This window comes from Bufo bufo, chromosome 7 (assembly GCF_905171765.1).
Source record: "Bufo bufo chromosome 7, aBufBuf1.1, whole genome shotgun sequence".
Lineage (NCBI taxonomy): Eukaryota > Metazoa > Chordata > Amphibia > Anura > Bufonidae > Bufo > Bufo bufo.
Window position 1 is genome coordinate 185,508,673 of NC_053395.1, and position 22,355 is coordinate 185,531,027.

A 22,355-nucleotide genomic window follows, 5' to 3' on the forward strand; every position below is an offset into this window, starting at 1 on the left:
TTTCCCCCAGTGGAGATCGGGAGAGCCAGATACATTGTGCGCCAGTTTCTGTCCTCCTGAATGTACAGAAGCGGCCACACATTAGTTCCTATGGAGCCCCTGCCTGTGGCCCTATGGAGCCCGTTACTACTAGATGCTCTTCTCTCTCCACATTGATTGACAGGTCCGGGTGTGATCACATTTTCACTGCCGGGCCCTGTCAAAGTGCAGAGGGAGCAGCAGAGCCTCTAGGTATAATAGCTACAACCCTGTTGCTCCTAGAGGCTCATCTGCATCTATGAAAACTTCATTTTTCTTAGCAGTACAGGCATGGGACCAACACAGATGTCTTCAGCTGCCATGCCCACATGCAACATGTCAGCCAGTTTCATCGGTACAAATCTGCTGACAGATGCCCTTATAGTATACACAGTAGGTACCAACAGAATACAGAGGACATATTGAATAAAACAGTCATATCCACTTACTGTCATTAGAGCCGGTCTCAAGAACGCCGTATGGAGGAGCCAAAAAGCCTGCCATGTACTGTCGAAATTTCTAAGAAGACATAATAAAACAATAAAACATGAAACAAACGTAACGGCCATACAATCACACTGGAATGATGTAAAAACACGCGGCTACAGCTGAATGCAGGCACTAACACAACGCTTTAGCCGTCTGTGCAAGAATAAGTGACTAGATACAGTATTGGCTTTCTTTTTTTGCTTTTCTAACAGAACTATAAAGGTAATACCTTCCGTGCCATTGTGTGGAGTAACATTAGTCATATGATTCCATATAGCCGAGAGAATCCGTCCCCAGACGTATGGAATATGAATTCCAGCAAAGGGAGGTGTGAGATAATCAGCAGCGATATTTATGGACCATCTAATCCCTCCAAATGGGATAATGTGACTGCTCCGTCCATGAGTAGTACAAGCATTAGCTGCACCAGGATTGTCCGGCCGTCTCCAAGACACGCTGTCACTTTCACTGATTGCTATAATCCAATGAGGGTTGTAAGCAATCGATAAACAGAGCCTTCATCTACGAGAAGGCGCTTTGTTATTACGGTTTTACTGCATATTTAGCTCTAAACGTCCCCACATACAGCACAGTGAGATATACAATGAATGGGGCTGTCTGGTTTATCCAAATATCTTATTATGTAAATCAAAGGGGTATTCCCACGTAAAACACTTATTCCCCAGATTAGGGGTTAACATTATCTGATCGATGGCGGTTGGGCCACTGAGGCACCCTGCCGATCACAAGAAGGCTCCTGTGATGGCAGGCAGTAAACTGAAACTTGGGTGGAAGTGAGACCCCTAGTGGCAATGACTTTAAAGCTTTTTTCAGGTGGATGCAGGCATATTTTTTATAATTAAGTGAATTAGAAATTTGCTAATTACAACATTCTCTATTAAATGAAATGAAATAGTGTGAAAGCACAGTGACTCTTTAAAAAAAATGATGTGAGAATCCTACTTCCATTTGTTTGAACCTCTATCCACAAAATCTCCCAGAACCACCCACTGAAGGAAACACTTGCCCCTCTGAGATCTCTAAAAAAAATCTCAAAAAAAATGTGAGTCAGATATTATACTGTTCTAAATTTTAATTAATATTTCCTTCCACATTTCCATTACAAAAAATAAAAATAAAACATCTTTTTCAGTGGATTCAATTTAGCAATAAAACGTTACCAACATCAGTCCTTATGATCCAAGAGATCTCAAAGTTTGTAAATTCAGTGCAACATCTTGATATCAGCGTTACACTGAGCCAGAGTATGCAACGACCCCTCAATAGGGTTCCCCAATCTCTTAAAGGGAGTCTTTCACCTAAAATGACCATTATAGAACACTAACCCCATGATCTGCTACTTACCGTATAGCTGTCCGTTGCTTATTTTCTCTAAAAAACACTTTTATTCAATATGTTAATTAGGTTCTGAAGGTGCCCAGGCCCCTTGTCGCTTTTCATATGAAACCCCTCCCCTTTCACACCTGTGGACGCCCTAGGTTCTTCAGAAATCCAGCATCAGCGCCGTTCACAAGATTCGCCGCGCCTGCGCACTTCATTCCCCATTATGGGCAGAGGCACAAGGCCGGCTAGATGTACGCTCTTGTGCCTCTGCCCATAATGGGGAATGACGTGCGCAGGCGGGGCGAACCTTGTGAACGGCGCTGGCGCTGGATTTCTGAAGAACCTAGGACGTCCAGAGGTGTGAAAGGGGAGGGGTTTCATATGAAAAGCCACGAGGGGCCTGGGCACCAGCCGCTTGCACGCCGCCTCTGGGCACCTTCAGAACCTAATTTACATATTGAATACAAGTGTTTTTTAGCGAAAATAAGCAACGGACAGCTATACGGTAAGTAGCATTCAACTATGGGGACTATAATGCAGATCATGGGGTTAGTGTTCTATAATGGTCATTTTAGGTGAAAGACTCCCTTTAATTTACAGCCCGTACAGAATAGAACATATTATATCCTTTACAGTTAAAGTGGCAATTCTGTAATTTTTTAGTCACATATGAACAACCTTTATGTAAATATTTAATGGTTTGTTTGTTTGTTTTTTTTACAAAAAAAATCATGGATGGTTTTCTAGATATAATTTTTCAAATCACTCCATGCATGCAAGTTTCAGGCCAGAGCTTGTAACTTCTCCTTCTGCACTTTTAGCAAGGCAGAGAGTCTCACTTAACACTCTAATGGCTCATGCACACGACTGTATGCCCTCTGAGACATACGGTCCGTGAGCAGTACATATGTCCCGGAGCGGCATACATCGTGCGCACAGGAGCGCACAGCATCATAGTAAGTTATGATTAGGGCTGCACGATATGGGAATTTTGTGCGATTGCGATTAGGGCCCTAAAAATTGCGATAACGATGTGCGATGCGATATTTTAAGGGAATTGTGCTAGAGGTCTATTTGCTTGGATTTTCCCATATGAGCCGCTGACGCGGCTGGGTATGACATAGTTATGTGGGATCTGTGGATGACGCTGTTATGTGGGGGATCTGTGGATGACGCTGTTATGTGGGGGATCTGTGGAGGACGCTGTTATGTGGGGGATCTGTGGATGACGCCGTTATGTGGGGGATCTGTGGATGACGCCGTTATGTGGGGGATCTGTGGATGACGCCGTTATGTGGGGGATCTGTGGATGACGCCGTTATGTGGGGGATCTGTGGAGGACGCTGTTATGTGGGGGATCTGTGGAGGACGCCGTTATGTGGGGGATCTGTGGAGGACGCCGTTATGGGGGATCTGTGGAGGACGCCGTTATGGGGGATCTGTGGAGGACGCCGTTATGTGGGGGATCTGTGGATGACGCCGTTATGTGGGGGATCTGTGGAGGACGCTGTTATGTGGGGGATCTGTGGATGACGCCGTTATGTGGGGGATCTGTGGATGACGCCGTTATGTGGGGGATCTGTGGATGACGCCGTTATGTGGGGGATCTGTGGATGACGCCGTTATGTGGGGGATCTGTGGATGACGCCGTTATGTGGGGGATCTGTGGATGACGCCGTTATGTGGGGGATCTGTGGATGACGCCGTTATGTGGGGGATCTGTGGAGGACGCCGTTATGGGGGATCTGTGGAGGACGCCGTTATGGGGGATCTGTGGAGGACGCCGTTATGGGGGATCTGTGGAGGACGCTGTTATGGGGGATCTGTGGAGGACGCTGTTATGTGGGGGATCTGTGGAGGACAGTGTTATGGGGGATCTGTGGAGGACACTTATGGGGACCTGTGGAGGACGCTGTTATGGGGTGGATCTGTGGAGGACGCTGTTATAGGGGATGTGTGCTATGACACATAGGGCCATGAGAGGGCCAGCATAAGACATATAGCATCTTATGCTGGTTCCCCTCATGGCCCTATGTGTCCCCTCATGTGTCCTAAACCGCGCACATAACTGGCTTTGTGTTAAGTATTTTACTAGTGTGTAAAACAATCTCTCTCCTATTGATAACAGGTCCAGCCTCTGTACTCACTGTCACTACGAACGCACTGCAGCGAGCGGCAGCGAGGTGGCCGGCCGGCGCGTGACTGATGTCACTTAGTAACGCTCCTCCCACTTCAGGAAGCAGGAGCGTTACTAAGTGACGTCAGTCACGCGCCGGCCGGCCCGCTCGCTGCAGTGCATTCATCGTGAAAGTGAGTACAGAGGCTGGACCTGTTATCAATAGGAGAGAGATTGTTTCACACACACTAGTAAAATACTTTACACGCAAAGCCAGTTATGTGCGCGGGGCCCCTTCATATATAATCGCGGCATTTTTGGGTCGGCCAAATCGCCATATCGCATTTGCCGATTATCGCGATTCGATTATTTTTTTGATTTATCGTGCAGCCCTAGTTATGATGCTGTGCGCTCCCGTGCGCACAAAGTATGCTGCTCCGGGACATATGGCCTGCTCACAGACCGTATGTCTTGGAGGGCATACAGTCGTGTGCATAAGCCCTAAGTCAGACCATCAGTCAGACCAGGGAGGACGGTGACTCAATCACTGTGCTACTCTGCCCCCTTGCCATTCCAGAAGTGTGGTTGATCAGGGCTACTCACATTACACTAAAGGTACTCACATTACACTAAAGGTACCCACACACCTTCAATAAATTTCAGCTGAATGCTTGTTCAGCCGACAGCTACATCTCTTAACTTAAGCTGGTCATACACATTTTTATCGGAGGCTCCCCACACATAAGTGTGTCGACAGAACCTGCTGTTCTTGGTGGGTTCATCTGACATACTAATGTGTCTGGGGAGCTTCCGACTCCGAAATAAATTTTTTCGCCCAATTCTTTTGTTATCGAGTGAGATAAGCCACCAACTGAACTGTCTGGTAGTGGCTTTCTCCACTCTTCCAATCTAATACACACAGAGACATGTTTGGCCAAGTCGAACATGTATGTGTATGGGGAAGCAAGGAGAGAGATAGGAAAGATAGCCGTTAGCCAAAGGATGCTTGGCTGAGCATGTATGGGTTTACAATGTGGGGAGATGAGAAAGCCATAGCCAAATACCTTTAGTGGTGGTTATCTTCCAGGAAAACAATAGGATTGGGCATTAAAGTTTATTAATTCATTGAGAGTTGGGAGATCCCCATATACATTGGATTGTCGGATGCCCCCCTGAAAACAAAAGTCTGTGTTTAGGGAGCCTTAAACAATACACTGCTCGTTTACCTTGGCCTATCAAAAGAACAAGAAATGTTGTCAGACATTCTAGCCCTCCACCTATTATTCTGATGAAGATCACCTTGCAGATAAACTCTCCCTATGCCTGAGAGTACTATAGGAGAAGGACAGTACTTTGCATTTCATTTTCAATGGCATAGTACTAACAAAATTATTTAAAAAAAAAAGGACAAAGAATTCTTGACAAGGACAAAAAAATCCATGAATAGTGAGTTTAAAAAATTCCTCTTTAAGGCAACTTCAAAGGAAAGCCAGTCATGTAAAGCTACTTTCACACTCGCGTTTTGTGCGGATCTGTCATGGACGGATCCGTTCACATAATGCAACCATCTGCATCCGTTCAGATAATGCAACCGTCTGCATCCGTTCAGAACGGATCCGTTTGTATTATCTTTAACATAGCCAAGACGGATCCGTCTTGAACACCATTGAAAGTCAATGGAGGATGGATCAGTTTTCTATTGTGCCAGATTGTGTCAGTGTCCCTTTGGCTCAGTTTCATCAGACGGACACCAAAACGCTGCAAGCAGCGTTTTAGTGTCAGTCTCCAAAGAGGAATGGAGACGGAACTGATGCATTCTGGGCGGATCCTTTTCCATTCAGAATGCATTAGAATGCAAACTGATCCGTTTTGGACCGCTTGCGAGAGCCCTGAACGGATCTCACAAACGGAAAGCCAAAACGCCAGTGTGAAAGTAGACTAATTTAGAAGACTATGGGGAGGCAGCTAAAATAACATAAATTAATCTGTTAAGTGAAAGTACCAAATATAATATATAGACAAAAAGTGTTCAGCTTGTCCTTTATACCCGAGATTAGGCTACATGATATTTCATCCGAGCCTCGGCAAGGTAGACACATGGGTAAAAATAGCAAGTGTTATGTAAGGCTGCCTCTCAGGATTCAAAGAAAATCTGCAGAACAAATCAATGTTTTAACCGAATGTACAATCTCTGATGAGCTCCGAGAGCAATCCTGAAGTACAGAATATGAGGCGCTGATAAGGAGCGCTCGGCCCACGTATCGTGCCTTTTTGTGCAGACGATAATAGCCGGGGTCCCACTAGATTGATGGCCTTTTTATATTCATGATAACCTGGCGTCTATTACATTCCATTACTGTTTTCACCTCTTTTATGTCTGCAGCTTTTTCATAAATCCATCAGCTTTTCTACAGAAACAGGTCTTGACTTTTACCATAATATTGCTACCTCTGTTTCTGAAGAACATCTCATATTCCTACCTTGAATCCAATGACATTCAAAAGGAGAACCTATTAGCCCTTCAATCCTATTTGCCTTCCTATGGGTTTATTTCATATAGTTTTGCAGACACCTGTCATTATGTAGGGTGGGTTTATCAGAAGACCAACTTCCCGGCTACGAGATGATTATAGTGCTGCACTAATGGCTTATGATTTATTTTACCTTTCTGATTGTGACAACCACTCACCTATTCATGTTACTGAACAGAAGGTTGTCACAACTCTTCCTCTGTAACTTATATACAGTATATGTTGCTCAAAATCAAGGGGGAGGGGGGGGGGGTGTCATCAAATATGGTCCAGGATATAATGTTAGCCAGTGGGGGAACCATGTTGTCCATACAATTTTATCCAAACCATGAAACTGCAGCATTCAAAAAGTATGGACAAAAAAGTTTATTTTCATTCTTTACATATGGCTATGCATAACGCTTCGCTTACACTATGTGCTATGGCTTCCACTCATGATGGAGTCACGAGCGCTTCAAATGGATCCCAATGAATTTTGATGGATCCATCGATTTTTTATGTGGTCCATCAGGTTTCTGCTATTTTTGATGGCAGGATTAGCACTACACTATGCTATTCTTGCCATAAAAATATCAGTACCAATGCAAAAAGAATCTACAGGGGAACTTATCAAGTCTTGCACTTCAAAATTCTGACTTCAAAAGTTTCCAAATTGAGCTATGTGACTTTTTGGGCTTACTTGCGAAACATTTAGAATTTTTATATCTTGCATTTTTGAAAAGTGGTTGGGAAAATGGATCTGCTTAGCATGCCGAGCAAATTTAAGCCAGGTTTATTAATTGCTACTTTTTCAAAAATTGCAGAAATTGACACATTCTTACTCCAAGAAAGAGGTGCCATAAAAAGTGGACTAACATCACAAGACAGATGTTTTAGACCTAAAGGGGTTGTCTTACTACAGCTAATGGCATTTATCATGTAGACAATGTTAATCCAAGGCACTTACTAATGTATTGTGATTGTTGATACATTTTTCCATCAAATTACACACTGCTCGTATCCAGAGGTTATGCAATCCAGCAGTGGTGGAGCTTACACACTATTGGAAAAAGTGCCAGACTGTCTGGTGGCCGGGACCATGGGAGCCCGCATAGGCACGCATGTGCAGCTAATCTCAATCTCAATGTAATTTGCTTCCCGGATGCAGAGGTGACATTACGTACACACCCCTTCACCATGCAGCCAATCACTGGCCTTAGCTATGCATGACATGTGACTGCTGAGGCCAGTGAATGGCTGCAGTGCCAGGAAAATAACCATCGGGGGGAAGGACCAGTGTGCTGCGCAGGAAGTGGCAGAGGAGAAAAGTGGTCTAAATTTTTTATTTTATTACATTTACCGCTGCTGGGGAACTTAGCACCTGGACTACCAAAGTACTGTATTGACCCAGGGATTTCTACAGGCCGCCATAAATTAGAATTATAAGCTTCTGTCCTGATGTGTCCTTTTGCTTTATAGATGACTGATTCACAGCGAGCGCTAAACCCCTCTAATCTATTTATTTCTTAGATAAGCTTTCAAACGCACTGGAAGAGGACTTGTGAGATTAAAAAGAAGTGATAAATGGAAGAAATCATAATCCATAACGTAAAAGTCACTATATAACCGGATGTCAATCTGTGGGGCTGCCAATCTTGTCCCTTTCATAGGTCATCATTCCTACAACATATCGATTTGTATACAATTCAATATATACATATCACTGGATCCATAACTATGTATTTTAAGTGCTGTCCAAAACATTTTAAGGGGAAAACTGGCATTGAGCTGGACATTATTTACAGCATCTTTATTTCAAGCACATCTAAGCATGTGTCACAAAAAAGAAGCAAAACACTATGGGGCAGATATAGTAAGACAGAATAATGTGGCTGCGCCATTTTTAGCTTGTGCCAAATTTATAATCTGGATTGTTAAAAGTGTCTAACGGTACTTTCACACTTGCGTTGCTGGATTCCGGCAATCTGTATGCAAACGGAAACGGTGTGTCGTGTGTATGAGGCCTAAGTCTGTGATGTTGTTTTAGAAAGTGGGGAAGGGAAGATGCGACACAATGCTGCAGAAGAATACCTGTTTACGACACAATGCACCATAGAGCTTTACACATCAGAATGTTATACCATTTTTGATAACACATTGGGGCTGGTACAGTTTTTGTCCAAAATATGCGCCAAAATCTGTCTAAGCCAAAACAAGGATAGACTATACTAGTGAAGAAAGGACCATCTTAACCACAAAGACATTTACTACCAGTCATCTGCAGCTGAACTGTGTACTGGGGACTATTCCAGGGACCACAACCTGTGAATCTTACTGGTAACAGCCATACCTCTTTACACACTGCTAAAGTCCATACCTCTTTTTGGTAAAATCCAAACCTCTTTTTCTCACCAGTAAAGTCCAACTCCTTTCTTACTGGTAAGTCCATACCTCTTTTCTTATTGGTAAAGCCCATACTTCTTTTTTGTAAAGTCCACATCTATTTTCTCCCTGGTAAAGTCCTTACCCCTTTCTTCACTGGTATAGTCCACACCCCTCTCTTCACTGGTATAGTCCACACCCCTTTCTTCACTGGTATAGTCCATACCCCTTTCTTCACTGGTATAGTCCATACCCCTTTCTTCACTGGTATAGTCCATACCCCTTTCTTCACTGGTATAGTCCATACCCCTTTCTTCACTGGTATAGTCCATACCCCTTTCTTCACTGGTATAGTCCATATCCCTTTCTTCACTGGTAAGTCCATACCTCTTTTCTTATTGGTAAAGCCCATACTTCTTTTTTGTAAAGTCCACATCTATTTTCTCCCTGGTAAAGTCCTTACCCCTTTCTTCACTGGTATAGTCCACACCCCTCTCTTCACTGGTATAGTCCATACTCCTCTCTTCACTGGTATAGTCCATACCCCTCTCTTCACTGGTATAGTCCATATCCCTTTCTTCACTGGTATAGTCCATATCCCTTTTCACACTGATAAAGTCCATACCTCTTTTTAACGGTAAAGAGTGGAATTCGGGGCACTGCTTAGACTCAATAGTGGTTCCAATTATCCACTGTCCCAACTAACTTCCAAATGTCTCCAATGCAACCACTACTCCATGTCTCCACTTCTGAGACATTACCTAAATTCTGACTACATTTGCCAGGGACCACCATCCAGGTAGGCTTGTGAGTTTTTAATTAACACTGAACATTACAAACAGGGACAAAATTGGTTGTTTCCTTTCAATTATGGTCTTCAACCCCAGCATCTCAATCATATAAAGTACATTTACCTTGGCTTTCCAGTTCCAAAGTATTGTATGGTTAGGACAGCTCCCCCATACAGGGTTTACTGGGGAATGTTACGCCAACAGAGGTGGACATCCTGCAACTAGGGCATGCCTCTATTCACTGAAGCCGAAAACCTTGTCCATATGATGAGTGAAATTCTCTGGACATTTCTTATGCTTACATAAATGCGTATTTCAGGTATTCATCAATTCACACCATTTCTTTTAGTAATCTACTTAAACGGGTCTCTCATGAACTCCAAACAGCTAATACAGATTTCTCAGCATGGACAATTGAGTTCATTTCAAGTCCCAAGATGATTTGATTGTATACGTAAATATGAGAATATTTCCATTTAGGCGAGGGCTAAATGTGTTATACTAAAATCTTGATGAATTCCACTATTCAATCACAGGATCCGGCTTCTCAACAACGATTCATTTAGCAACCCCTCATAATAATTTCAGTCATTTGGTATGTATAATGAGTTTGCACACATTTACATACTAAAGGTCGGCGCCCCTGATCATGAAATCTGCTGTTTTTGATCACGCTCGTCTCTTTAGATATTGTATTTCCATAATGAGCTATTTTGGAATAACAAGAATAATTGAGTATTGATGCATGTTTAAGGTTATTGGTGCATGCGTCAGTAGCTCTAAATTATTGTGTAATGTTAGTCTTTTCATCATCAGATGTATGTGGCCTTCACAAAATAAAGTCATGGGAATTGTGCTATATGAATGTTTCCCTCGACTCTAAACAAGTATACATTTAGGAAACACATACTGCAACCTGGGCAAACAAGCAATCAGTGTGAAGGTGGCACCTTGTGGCTCTAAATTATAAAATAAAGCACGTGGTATTTTAATACTTATTTAGTGTGAAACAATTTTTTCTTTTATATTATTCTGTACAATGTGTTATGTTGTAAATAATTGTATTACTGTTATTTGTTCTTTGTTATTGTGTCATGTGCTGTGGCTGTAACAACACTGCAATCTCCCTATTTTAGCCGATGAATAGTTAAATGTTATCTTTCTTTATTATGCATTTTATTAAGCAATTATACCAAATACAAAACCAAAACAAACAGTAGTCATCAACAGATACAGTTCATATTCAGTCATCCAGAGGTCTAAATAAGAAATGCGTAAAGCATCAACATTTCCTGGTCAAGATACCCTTTGGTCCCACTCCATCTAAGGCCTCATGCACACGACCATTGTTTTGGTCCGCATCCGAGCCGCAGTTTTGGCGGCTTGGATGCGGACCCATTCACTTCAATTAGGGCCGCAAAAGATGCGGACAACACTCTGTGTGCTGTCCGCATCCGTTGCTCTGTTCCGTGGCCCTGCAAAAAAAATATAACATGTCCTATTCTTGTTCGTTTTGCGGACAAGAATAGGCATTTCTACAATGGGACGCCTTCCTTTTTTTGGCGGATCCCCGGTTTACGGACCGCAAAAAAACAGAACGGTCGTGTGCATGAGGTCTAAGTGCTACTCCCTAAAGTTTCCCCTTTGGTACGTCTTCCCTGGTCCTCCCAAATCTCCAGTGGACCTAGGATCTCCTTTAGTTCCTCTCTTGCATACCATTGTGTAAACTGGAATAGTCTTATAAGATAAGAAGTCTCATCCTTCGCCCAATGTGAAGCTATAAATGGCCTCTACCTGTCAAATAACGTCTTAGAATAAGTTTACTTATGCCTTTCCACCTCAATCCTATCCAAACTCAGCAATTTTCTAAGTAAGGCCTGTTTTACACTTACATTTTGGCTTCCGGTTTTGAGATCCGGCAGAGGATCTCAAAGCCAGACCAAAAAGGTTCAGTTTGATGTTAATACATCCGGATGCATCCGTTCCATTAGAATGCAGTTGCGTTACATCGAAACGGAACAAACCGGATCCAGCACTAAAATCATCGTAAGTCAATGGTTGACAGATCCGTTTTTTTTTTCTGATCCCAAAAAATAGGGATCCGGCATCATTGACTTACATTGATTTTGCTGCTGGATCTGGTTTGTTCCATTTTGCAGACAGGACACAAAACCACAACAAAATGGAACAACATGCACCCTGATCAGTTTTGTCCCCATTGACAATGAATGGGGACAAAATAGAACAGTTTTGGCCCGGTTTTGAGATCCTCTGCTGGATCTCAAAACCGAAATGCCACTACGCAAGTGTGAAACAGCCCTTAGGCAAATTATATGTTATCTTATTGTATATAAGAAATACATGGTAAAAATGGTAAACACATGGATAAAAAATATGCGACACTTTATATTCTGCATACTCACTAGAATCTGAAATGCACTAATGTGACGTGTAAATGTATCTGCAACTTTCTGCTCCAAAACTCTTCTCCAGTGAATGCCCATCACTTTGTATAGCTAAATTTGAAGCCTGATCTCCATAGTGACATCCAATGTTTTTTAATATAGTAACGAAAGCTAAATTAATTGTATTGTTATACTGATTAGGTGATGAGAGATAAGTGCTGCACAGGATATGCCACAATCCGTCTGATCAGTGGAGGTCCTGCACATTAGGCCTTGTTCACACGTCAGTTATTGGATCAGTTATTTCCATCAATCTTTATGAGCCAAAACCAGGAGTGGAGGCTACACAGAGATAAGGTTATAATGAAAAGATCTGCAGCTGTGTTTTTGACCCACACCTGGTTTTGGCTCACAATAACTGATGGAAATAACTGATCAAAAAACTGACGTGTGAACAAGGCCTTACATGAATGTTGGTCAAATTTGCTGATTTCAGTGGGACTGGCTGATCTGATCTGAATTTCAACCAAGGTAGATAAAAGGAATATGGTAGCGGCTTACTCTGCTCTCCCTGTGGTTAACACATACACACTTGGCCAGGTCAAGCATGCATATGTATAAGGCCTCATGCACATGACCGTTCTGTTTTTTGCGGTCTGCAAACCGCGGATCCGCAAAAAAACGGAAGCCGCCCATGAGCCTTCCGCAATTTGCGGAACGGGTGGCCCATTGTAGAAATGCCTATTCTTGTCCGCAAAACGGACAAGAATAGGACATGTTATATTTTCTTTTGCAGGGCCACGGAACAGAGCAACAGATGCGGACACTGTGGATGCTGTCCACATCTTTTGTGGCCCCATTGAAGTGAATGGGTCTGCATCCGAGCCGCAGACCAAAACAATACTAGTCACTATTACAATGAATGTGAAATACTCAACCAAATGAGCATGCTCGATTATATCACCTATTCATGTTGGGCTACTTTCACACCAGCATTTTTGCTGGATCCTTCACGGATCAGCAAAAACGCTTCCGTCACAATAATACACCCGTCTGCATCCGTTATGAACGGATCTGGTTGTATTATCTTTAACATAGCCATGACGGATCCCTCATGAACACCATTGAAAGTCAATGAGGGACGGATCCGTTTTCTATCATGTCAGAGTTAGATCCGTCTTTCTCCGCACCACATCGCGGACATAAAAACGCTGCTTGCAGTGTTATTCTGTCTGCGATGGGGATGCAACCAAACGGAGCGGAATGCATTCTGATGCATTCCGTTTTGTTCCGTTTTGTCCCAATGAATGGGGACAAAACGGAAGCATTTTCCCCCGCTATTGAGATCCTATGACCGATCTCAACAGCGGAAAGGGAACCCGCTGATGTGAAAGTAGCCTTAATGGTGGATGATCTCACATGTACATGCGGTTTGCTGCAGGGAACACAGCTTGGTAGATCCATTCTTAGGACCTATGTGGCTCTCCTCATTGATGAGACATTTCTCCTATGGTTAAGTCCTGACCACAATAAATCCTGGCCTCTTTATATCTGCAAAGCATAGAGGAGCTGATTTCTACTAAAGCAGCAATGGCAGAAATATTCGTTTTAACCTAACTTTCCAAAAAACAGATAACTAATGTTGAATGGTCATTAGTTTCTGATTTTAGGGGAAATGCTGTTATTAAATATCCAGACATAGGGGGCTATCTACTAAATACATCTGTATTAGGCGTATTTCTGGTGCAGATTGTGGCGCAAAGATGCTTTGCATCACAATCTGCGACTTTTTCCTGCTCATACCAGGTCTTGAAAATCTACGTAAGCAAGGGAGCTGGCGTAGATTTAGAAGGGGCGTTGGATCCAGCCAAGTTATGTAGAGGCAGGCACCTCTAAATAACTTGGTAGTATCCACCGCCGATGCAGGTCTTTATAAAGACCAGTGTCTAAAACGCTGGTCCTAAAAAATGACCCCCATAGAGACCACATACAAGCGGTGCCAACAATTTCCTCAATAGTACCAGTTAATTCAGACTGACAAGAAAATCTTAAAAAAGAAATCTTAGCATAAAATATCTATATAATATATAAAATAAGATGAGCCACCATTTAGTGCCCCAGTGGGTAGCAGTCAACCAGGTGATGCACTATTCAGCGATCCCCTGTGACTAGTTGTGAACAGCATAGTTAGGAACACATATATATGTGCAAATTCAATATCTAAGATACATGCGATTTGACAGATTAAAAGATTTATTCCAAAGTGATAAGTTCTTCCATCAATCAGCAAATTGCAAATCATGCTTATTTTCAGCACAGTAATGACTTGTGACAGCATTTTGCTCCGTCAGACCCGAGCACCAGCTCCAAATACTGCTAACCGCCATTGTGTGCCCAACAAGGGCTCACTTCAATCTATTTCAAGTACACTCAATAGACATGCAGATCAGACATGGCGTGGTGCACATTACTTTCTATATTTCTGGGAATATTTCTCATTAATGGAATATTTTAATAATAAGAAAATGTAGAATTTCTATCTAGGAATAAAAGTTAATAGGAAATTATTATAAATAAAGTACTTGAAACAGATGAGGGGTGCACTGCATTACCCGTTATATAACATTACAGAAAGCACTTACGGTAAATAGTAATCATATATTTATAGATATTGTTGCAGAATATTTTTTACTGCGATACAGCATACTCTTGAGCATAGAAGACTGATGGAAGAAAAGATTACAGGGTCCATCTAATCTGTCCTTATAAGTAACCCACATACAAACCCCCCATACCTCTCTGGACCTGTGGAGGGAAGCATACTTACGGTACCTACTCCCCACTGGTGGGTTCTGTCTCCTTTAGTCCTAAAACTTTCTCCCATCTCTGCGTGTCAACCTCTGGTTTGATGCAGATCACATGGCTGCTGCAGCCAATGACTGGCCTCAGCAGTGATATGTCCCCCATGTGTTATATCACTGATCTAGAAGGAAGCCAAGAGTCTTCAAGGAGGAGACTGATGTAATCAGCGTTTGTAGTGCAGATCTCAGTGGGGATAGCCTTTTCCTGAATTTAGGAGGCTCTTGAGATCATCGGAAAGTTGCGCAGTGAAAATCTCAGCCGGGAGAGTCCGGACCTCAACTGCGCATTTGCTGATAAAGACTCAGTGGCGCAAGAGCAAGATTTCAGAGGACGTGAAGGGGAGTAAAGATAAAGGAAAGGAAGAGGTGACGCGGGACCCTCGATGCTCTGAGCACCTTATTTGCATTTAAATAAAAGTAATAATTATACTTCAACAATACATACGATTGCAGCAATAGAGGACTTATTTAATTCACCATGATTAACCCTATCAGGCAGTATGCCTGGTTTAATAGGGCTGATCATGATGGCAGAGGCTCTTTAGTCTTTTGACATATTTAAGTCTCACCCCTTTCCCTTCTTTCCTCCAGGCTATGCAAACTGACTTGTTTTCAGAAAACTTTTCCTATGTCATAAAGACATATTAAAAGTTTTGATCGGTGGAGGTCGAAGTGCTGAGACCCCACAAATCGCTAGAAAAAGAAGAGAGAAGTGCTTGCACATTACGCTCTCTCTCTCCTTGCTGCAGGAGATGGAATCGAGACAAGCTCATAGACTTTCTATTAAGCCCATCTCCTGCAGCGAGGAGAAAGAGCACACTATGTGAGCGCTTCTCTCTCTCCTTGTTCTGGGAATCAGTTGGGGTCCCAGCACTCAGACCCTCACCAGTCAAAACTTTTGATATGTCTCTATGACATATCAAACGTTTTCTGAAAACTCTGAGACCCTTTAAGTCAGAAAAAAGCAGGCGCTCGGTAAGTTGTCTCCGGTAAAAATCACTTTTTTCATCTGTTTTTATAAACCTTTTCTTTAATGTTGTTATCAAAACTGTTCAGTTTTCCCTTCTAAATAAAACTTACTTTTTACTACAAAACCATAAAATGAAAATAGAGAATAAATAGTGTGGCCTGAATAAATTCCCACAATAACGATATTAAGAAATTTAAGAAATTTTATTGGGGGTCATTTACTAAAGACTGGCGCTTTCCATGTGGGTCTTAGTCCCTACACACTACATGCATATTACCGCAGCCCCCAAAGTGCAGGGACTGTTCTCAGCACCGGCCTCTCTGTGCAGCAGCCCCCAGAGTGCAGCGACTGTTAATCAGCGCCGGTCTCCTGGCTCTGGGATTTTACAGCCACTAGATGCCATTTCTTTGTGACCTAAAGGACCTAAAGGTTTTCACAATACCAAAATTTTGATTCAATTTCAGTCCCATAAAAAAGTAATGCAATACTCGATATCACGCAAAAGAAAAATTAAACGCTAAAAAAAAGTGTGCCTTCCGCAATTTATGGAACATGCGGCCCATAATAGAACAGTCCTATCCTATTTTTTAGGAGACTAAAAAAAATTGAGAATCGTGTGTTTGTTAAATTTTTTTCTATTACGACGTTCACCACATATGAGATATTTTTCAATACTTTAAGGCCCCTTTCACACGGGCGAGATTTCCGCGCGGGTGCAATGCGTGAGGTGAGCGCATTGCACCCGCACTGAATCCGGACCCATTCATTTCTATGGGGCTGTGCACATGAGCAGTGATTTTCACGCATCACTTGTGCGTTATGTGAAACCCGCAGCATGCTCTATTTTGTGCGTTTTTCACACAACGCAGGGGGCTGCGTGAATATCGCAAGCATCCAGAAGCAAGTGGGGATGTCGTGCGATTTTCACGCATGGTTGCTAGGAGATGATCAGGATGGGGACCCGATCATTATTATTTTCCCTTATAACATGGTTATAAGGGAAAATAATAGCATTCTTAATACAGAATGCTCCGTAAAATAGGGATGGAGGGGTTAAAAAATAAATAAAAATAATTTAACTCACCTCATCCACTTGTTCGCACAGCCCAGCTTCTGTTCTGTCTTCTTCTTTGATGATCTGTGAGGAAAAGGACCTGTGGTGACGTCACTGCGCTCATCACATGGTCCGTCACATGATCCATCACCATGGTGATGGACCATGTGATGAGCGCAGTGACGTCACCACAGGTCCTTTTCCTCACAGATCATCAAAGAAGAAGACAGAAGAGAAGCCGGGCTGCGCGAACAAGTGGATGAGGTGAGTTAAACTGAAGTGGATGAGGTGAGATAATTTTTATTTATTTATTTTTTTATTTATTTTTTTAACCCCTCTATCCCTATTTTACTAAGCATTCTGTAGTAACAATGCTATTATTTTCCCTTATAGCCATGTTATAAAGGGAAAATAATAAAATCTACAGAACACCTAACCCAAACCCGAACTTCTGTGAAGAAGTCCGGGTTCGGGTCTGGGTACCAAACATGCCCATTTTTCTCACGCATGTGCAAAACGCTTTCACTCGCGGGGGAAAATTTTCCCGCAACGCACCCGCATCTTTTCCCGCAATGCCCGTGTGAACCCAGCCTAATAGTTTGTACTTTTTCAGAAGCGGCCTAACAAGATTTTTTTTATTGTTTATATATTTTTTATGTAAATTGGGAAAGGGGGTGACTTTTTTTATGTTTTGTTGTTTAGTTTTGTTTTTATTTTTTATTTTTTTTTACTTTTTATTTAATAACTATTAGCCCCCTTATGGGGCTAGAACCTGGGATCTTTTCATCCCTTGCCCTATGCACCCTAATAGAGATCTATTGGGGTAAATAGGATCTCACATTGTCCCTGCTGCCCTGTGCTTTGTGCACACGGCAGCAGGGAGATTACCACGACAGCCATGGATGGCTTCAGTAGCGTCCTGGCTGCCATGGTAACCGATCAGAGCCCCGAGATTTCACTGCTGGGGCTCCGATCAGAAGCTGCCACTGCACCACCAATGAAAAGAGAAGGGGATCCTGTGGCCACTGCCACCAATGATTATAATACTGGAGGGGTTGGGCGCACTGCGCCACCAATGATTATAATTTATAATACTGGGGTATGGGGGGGCGCACTACGCCACCAATGAATGTAATTAACCCAATAATACAAATATAGACACCATGGGTGCCGGCCGTATCACATACCCGGCACCCGGTCTCAATGACAGGAAGCGGCGATCTCTCGAACCGAGGCAATTAACCCAAGTGTGGCACCTGAGGGGTTAATTTGTGCGGTTTGGGGGGATCCCTGTTATTGAGGCCGTGAGCAGTCTGTTTGATATGGCCGGCACCCGGCATCAATGACAGGGATCCTGCCGAACCGCACCAATAAACCCGTCAGGTGCCGCACTTGAGGGGTTAAATGCCTCGGTTCGCGGGATTGCCGCTTGCTGTCATTGAGACCGGGTGCCAGGTACGTGATACAGCCGGCACCCATGGTGTATATTTGTATTGAGGGTAATTCTCATTGGTGGCGCAGCGGCCACAGCCCCTCCTCCTCACTATTATCTTCTCATTGATTGCGCAGCGGCAGCCGGATCACAGTGGGGAGGGACTCTCTCCTTCACTGTGCCGGCTGTAATGTGCGCCGGACGTTTTAGAGGCATTCAGCACTGTACATGCGACTGCCCCTATGACGTCACTAAAATACAGCGGTAATTAAAAAACCGGCGATATCGCCATATCGCCGTTTCTTAATACCGTGGTATATCGGTAATAACGGTTTATTGCCCAACCCTATCCCTAACTACAACTCACAGGAATCACTTGCCAGCCACTGCGTTTTCAAATACTCCTATCGCTGGCCATGGAGCGAGCAATCACACTTAAGAATATGACAGCACTGACCCCCAGGCTATTACCTCTACGTACCTGACTACACCGCTACTACTTTAGCATCTCCTTTCAGGCTACACTATTTATTTTCTATTTTGCTTTTATGGTTAATCTAAGGGTACTTTCACACTAGCGTTTAAGTTTTCCGGTATTGAGTTCCGTCATAGGGGCTCAATACCGGAAAAAAACGCTTCCGTTTTGTCCCCATTCATTGTCAATGGGGACAAAACTGAACAGAACGGAATGCTCCAAAATGTAATCTGACACAATAGAAAATTGATCCGTCACCCATTGACTTTCAGTGGAGTTCATGACGAATCTCTCTTGGGTATGTTAAAGGGAACCTGTCACCGGGATTTTGTGTATAGAGCTGAGGACATGGGTTGCTAGATGGCCGCTAGCACATCCGCAATACCCAGTCCCCATAGCTCTGTGTGCTTTTTGTGTGTAAAAAAAACCTATTTGATACATATGCAAATTAACCTGAGATGAGTCCTGTCCCCGACTAATCTCACATAAAGGACTCATCTCAGGTTAATTTGCGTATGTATCAAATCGTTTTTTTTACACAATAAAAGCACACAGAGCTATGGGGACTGGGTATTGCGGATGTGCTAGCGGCCATCTAGCAACCCATGTCCTCAGCTCTATACACAAAATCCCGGTGACAGGTTCCCTTTAAAGATAATACAACCAGATCCGTTCATAACAGATGCAGATGGTTGTATTATCAGTAACAGAAGCGTTTTTGCTCAACCCTGCCAGATCCAGCAAAAACACTAGTGTGAAAGTAGCCTAAAAAAAGTAAGGTTTTATCCTGGACACTTAGAAATCTACTGAATTTTCTAGGATTTAGGCAAGAGAGTACAACCTTAGCTCCACTGACCTATGTTGATTTTTCTATTGGCAGGTAGATAAAAACTAATTTGCTTCATGTGTTTTTCAGTAGGGTATAACGTATTTCCTTATTTGCTATCTTCCTCTAGTGACCATCTATAAATTAATACGACAGGAGGATTTCTCACCAATAGCTTAGTCCTAACCACTTATAAAAATATATTTATTGATGATTAAATGAACTCAATAAAAAAATAATAATACATGAAAACTGCAATATATTCACAGAAAATGCAAAATACTGGCACATATGCTGCTTGCTTCTAATGAATATCAATTCTTGCAATCTCCCATAATTATATTCATCCATAATTTCATGTGACCTAAAAGATCAGGCACATTTTGTGTTTGTGTTATACTACATATTACATTTTTACATGGAGGCTAACAGTATATTAGTGTGCAATCCAGTCACAGGAATAACAATAGCTGGATGAGCGGTAATCATCCTGGGGAGTAGGCTACAGCTGGAATGTGATCATAGAGGAAACTCCAAATCAAACCTTTCCTGAAATGTCTGTTTTAGGAACAGATTACGTTCCCCATGTAAAAACAATTCTGTATCATCTATTCTTATGGCTCTATGATGTGCCGTTCCTTTATTAAAGGGAGTTTGTCACTTTCAAAATCGGTCCCATTTGCGGACGTGTGAATGGAGCCTAATCCAGTGAGTTTGGCTCACATAAGCCGCGGTCAGTCCTGTAAATGTCACCATCACATGGACTGCATTTCACGGACTGCACAAGGCCATGTGAATGCAACTTCAGAAAACAGTGAGGTGAAGATGTGACACAATGTTCCACAAAAATTCCTATTTGCGACACATTGCACCATAGGGTAATATATTTTGATCAAAACACATCTTGACTTTCTAGACCACACACAGAGGTAACAAGAAGCAGCACACTATATATGCAGGGTCTGCTCTCCTGAATGTAGAAGACCAATGGCATAGATAGGTATAGAGTAGAACTTACCTGACTGAGACCACCTTGGCATTGGTAGGCGGGCACAGATGGGTTTTGATCAAAATACCCTATTTTCCCGCTTATAAGACGCACCAGCCCATTAGACCCACCTAGATTTTAGAGGAGGACAATAAGAAAAAATTATTTTTCACTAGACCTCAGAACAGACAGATTATTTGTTTGCGATTTTAGTTATTTATTAATGCAATATCATACAAAATTCATGATCCAGTTACATTGTAAGCCGAATTAGATAACCACTCTTGATAATGGTGCTGACCGGACGTTTCGGTCCAAGCGGACCTTCTTCAGCAGTCTAATTATCTGTCTTATGTGATAGGGAACAGAGGGCTAGACCTCAGATCAGACCACCAATCAGACCCCCAACATTAATAAGACCCTAAATGAGACCTCAGATCAGACCCCCAATGTTAATAAGATCCCAATAAGACCTCAGATCAGACACAAAAATCAGACCTCAGCTCAGACTCCAATGTGAATGACCCCCAATCAGACCTCAGATGAGACCCCCATACCTCATATCAGCCCCCCAGCCACAGATCACATAAAAATAAAAACTTACCTCTCCTGCTCCGGACGACATCGCTCCTCACCTCAAGCTCGCTCTTATTCTTCCTGACGTTGGATGTGCTGTGACACGACGCACACAGCGTGAGGTCACAGAGTGCCCCCACGCCGTTCGCAGCCACAGCATAGCCGATGGCTGTAGAGAAGGAAGCAGTGAGTACAGAGCCCAGTGAATGCTGCATTCACTACTTCCTAGTCCTCCGGTACTAATGAGCGCTTCCATAATGGAAGCAGTCATTAGTATTCTCCCCATAAAACGCAGAGACATTTTCCCCCACATTGGGGGGGAAAAAAGTGCGTCTTATGGAGTAATAAATAAAATATATTGGCTAAGAGTCTCAGATTTTATCATATCAGAGTGTGGGCTTTGTCCATATATAATGTTTGCATCTACTGTGTTAGTGTAATTATTTTCTGTGATTTTTCCTTTATGAGTGTGCACTACATATATTTTGGACTGCAAGCATGCGCCACACATTCTGATGCAAATCAAGACCCTTTCCAGGCACAGTAACATTGATATTTCTTCCCCATTGTGCTAGTCTACAAGATGGAAAAGGGCAACGTCCTCTGTTTCCCTGTTAAACAGGCCTGACAGTACAGGAGCAGAAAGTTCTTCTAATTTCATTATGCACAACCTGTTAAATGCTGCGCACGGCAAGGAGCTTTCACCGAAACAAGCAACTGCATCTACGATATGCAGACCCATATTGTCATGTACTCTCTGCAATACTCTGACATTCAGTAACTGGCTCTGTCAATGATGAGATTTAATAAAGTTCAATGTAATTACTGGTAAGCGGTTCGCCCTAATGTTGACTCCCCACCAGTAATCAACACGCAGTGGGGCTTCTGGATTCTAGCGAGCAACATTTTAGAAAATTCAGATTTTTTTTATTACAATGCGTAGCTTGATGTTAGCAGTACAATGTCAGAAAGAATTCTAATTACCAAGGGCTACCTGTTCTGTGACAGCAGAGCGAGACTTTCCGTCTCTGTCCTCTCAAGCGTCTTACAAGCACGTACAAAACTGTTTCTATTTCTGGCGGCTTTACAACTTTGTCTCCTTTTGCAGAGAAAAAAAC

The 22,355-nt window shown here is 42.7% G+C and overlaps 1 protein-coding gene across 2 annotated transcripts in view; it reads right to left on the bottom strand.

Annotated features, from left to right (window-relative positions):
- The window catches only part of LOC121008125 (rap guanine nucleotide exchange factor 4-like), a 198,810-nt gene that overhangs the window by 113,457 nt on the left and 62,998 nt on the right, over positions 1 to 22,355 (bottom strand). The window contains exon 2 of one of the 2 annotated variants that reach the window (XM_040440478.1): positions 468 to 537. In XM_040440478.1, coding sequence (XP_040296412.1) covers positions 468 to 522 — 55 coding nt within the window. In that variant the 5' untranslated portion in view covers positions 523 to 537. Of the gene's footprint in view, positions 1 to 467; positions 538 to 22,355 lie in introns of those variants that run through there. The other variant, XM_040440479.1, reaches the window with a different exon arrangement.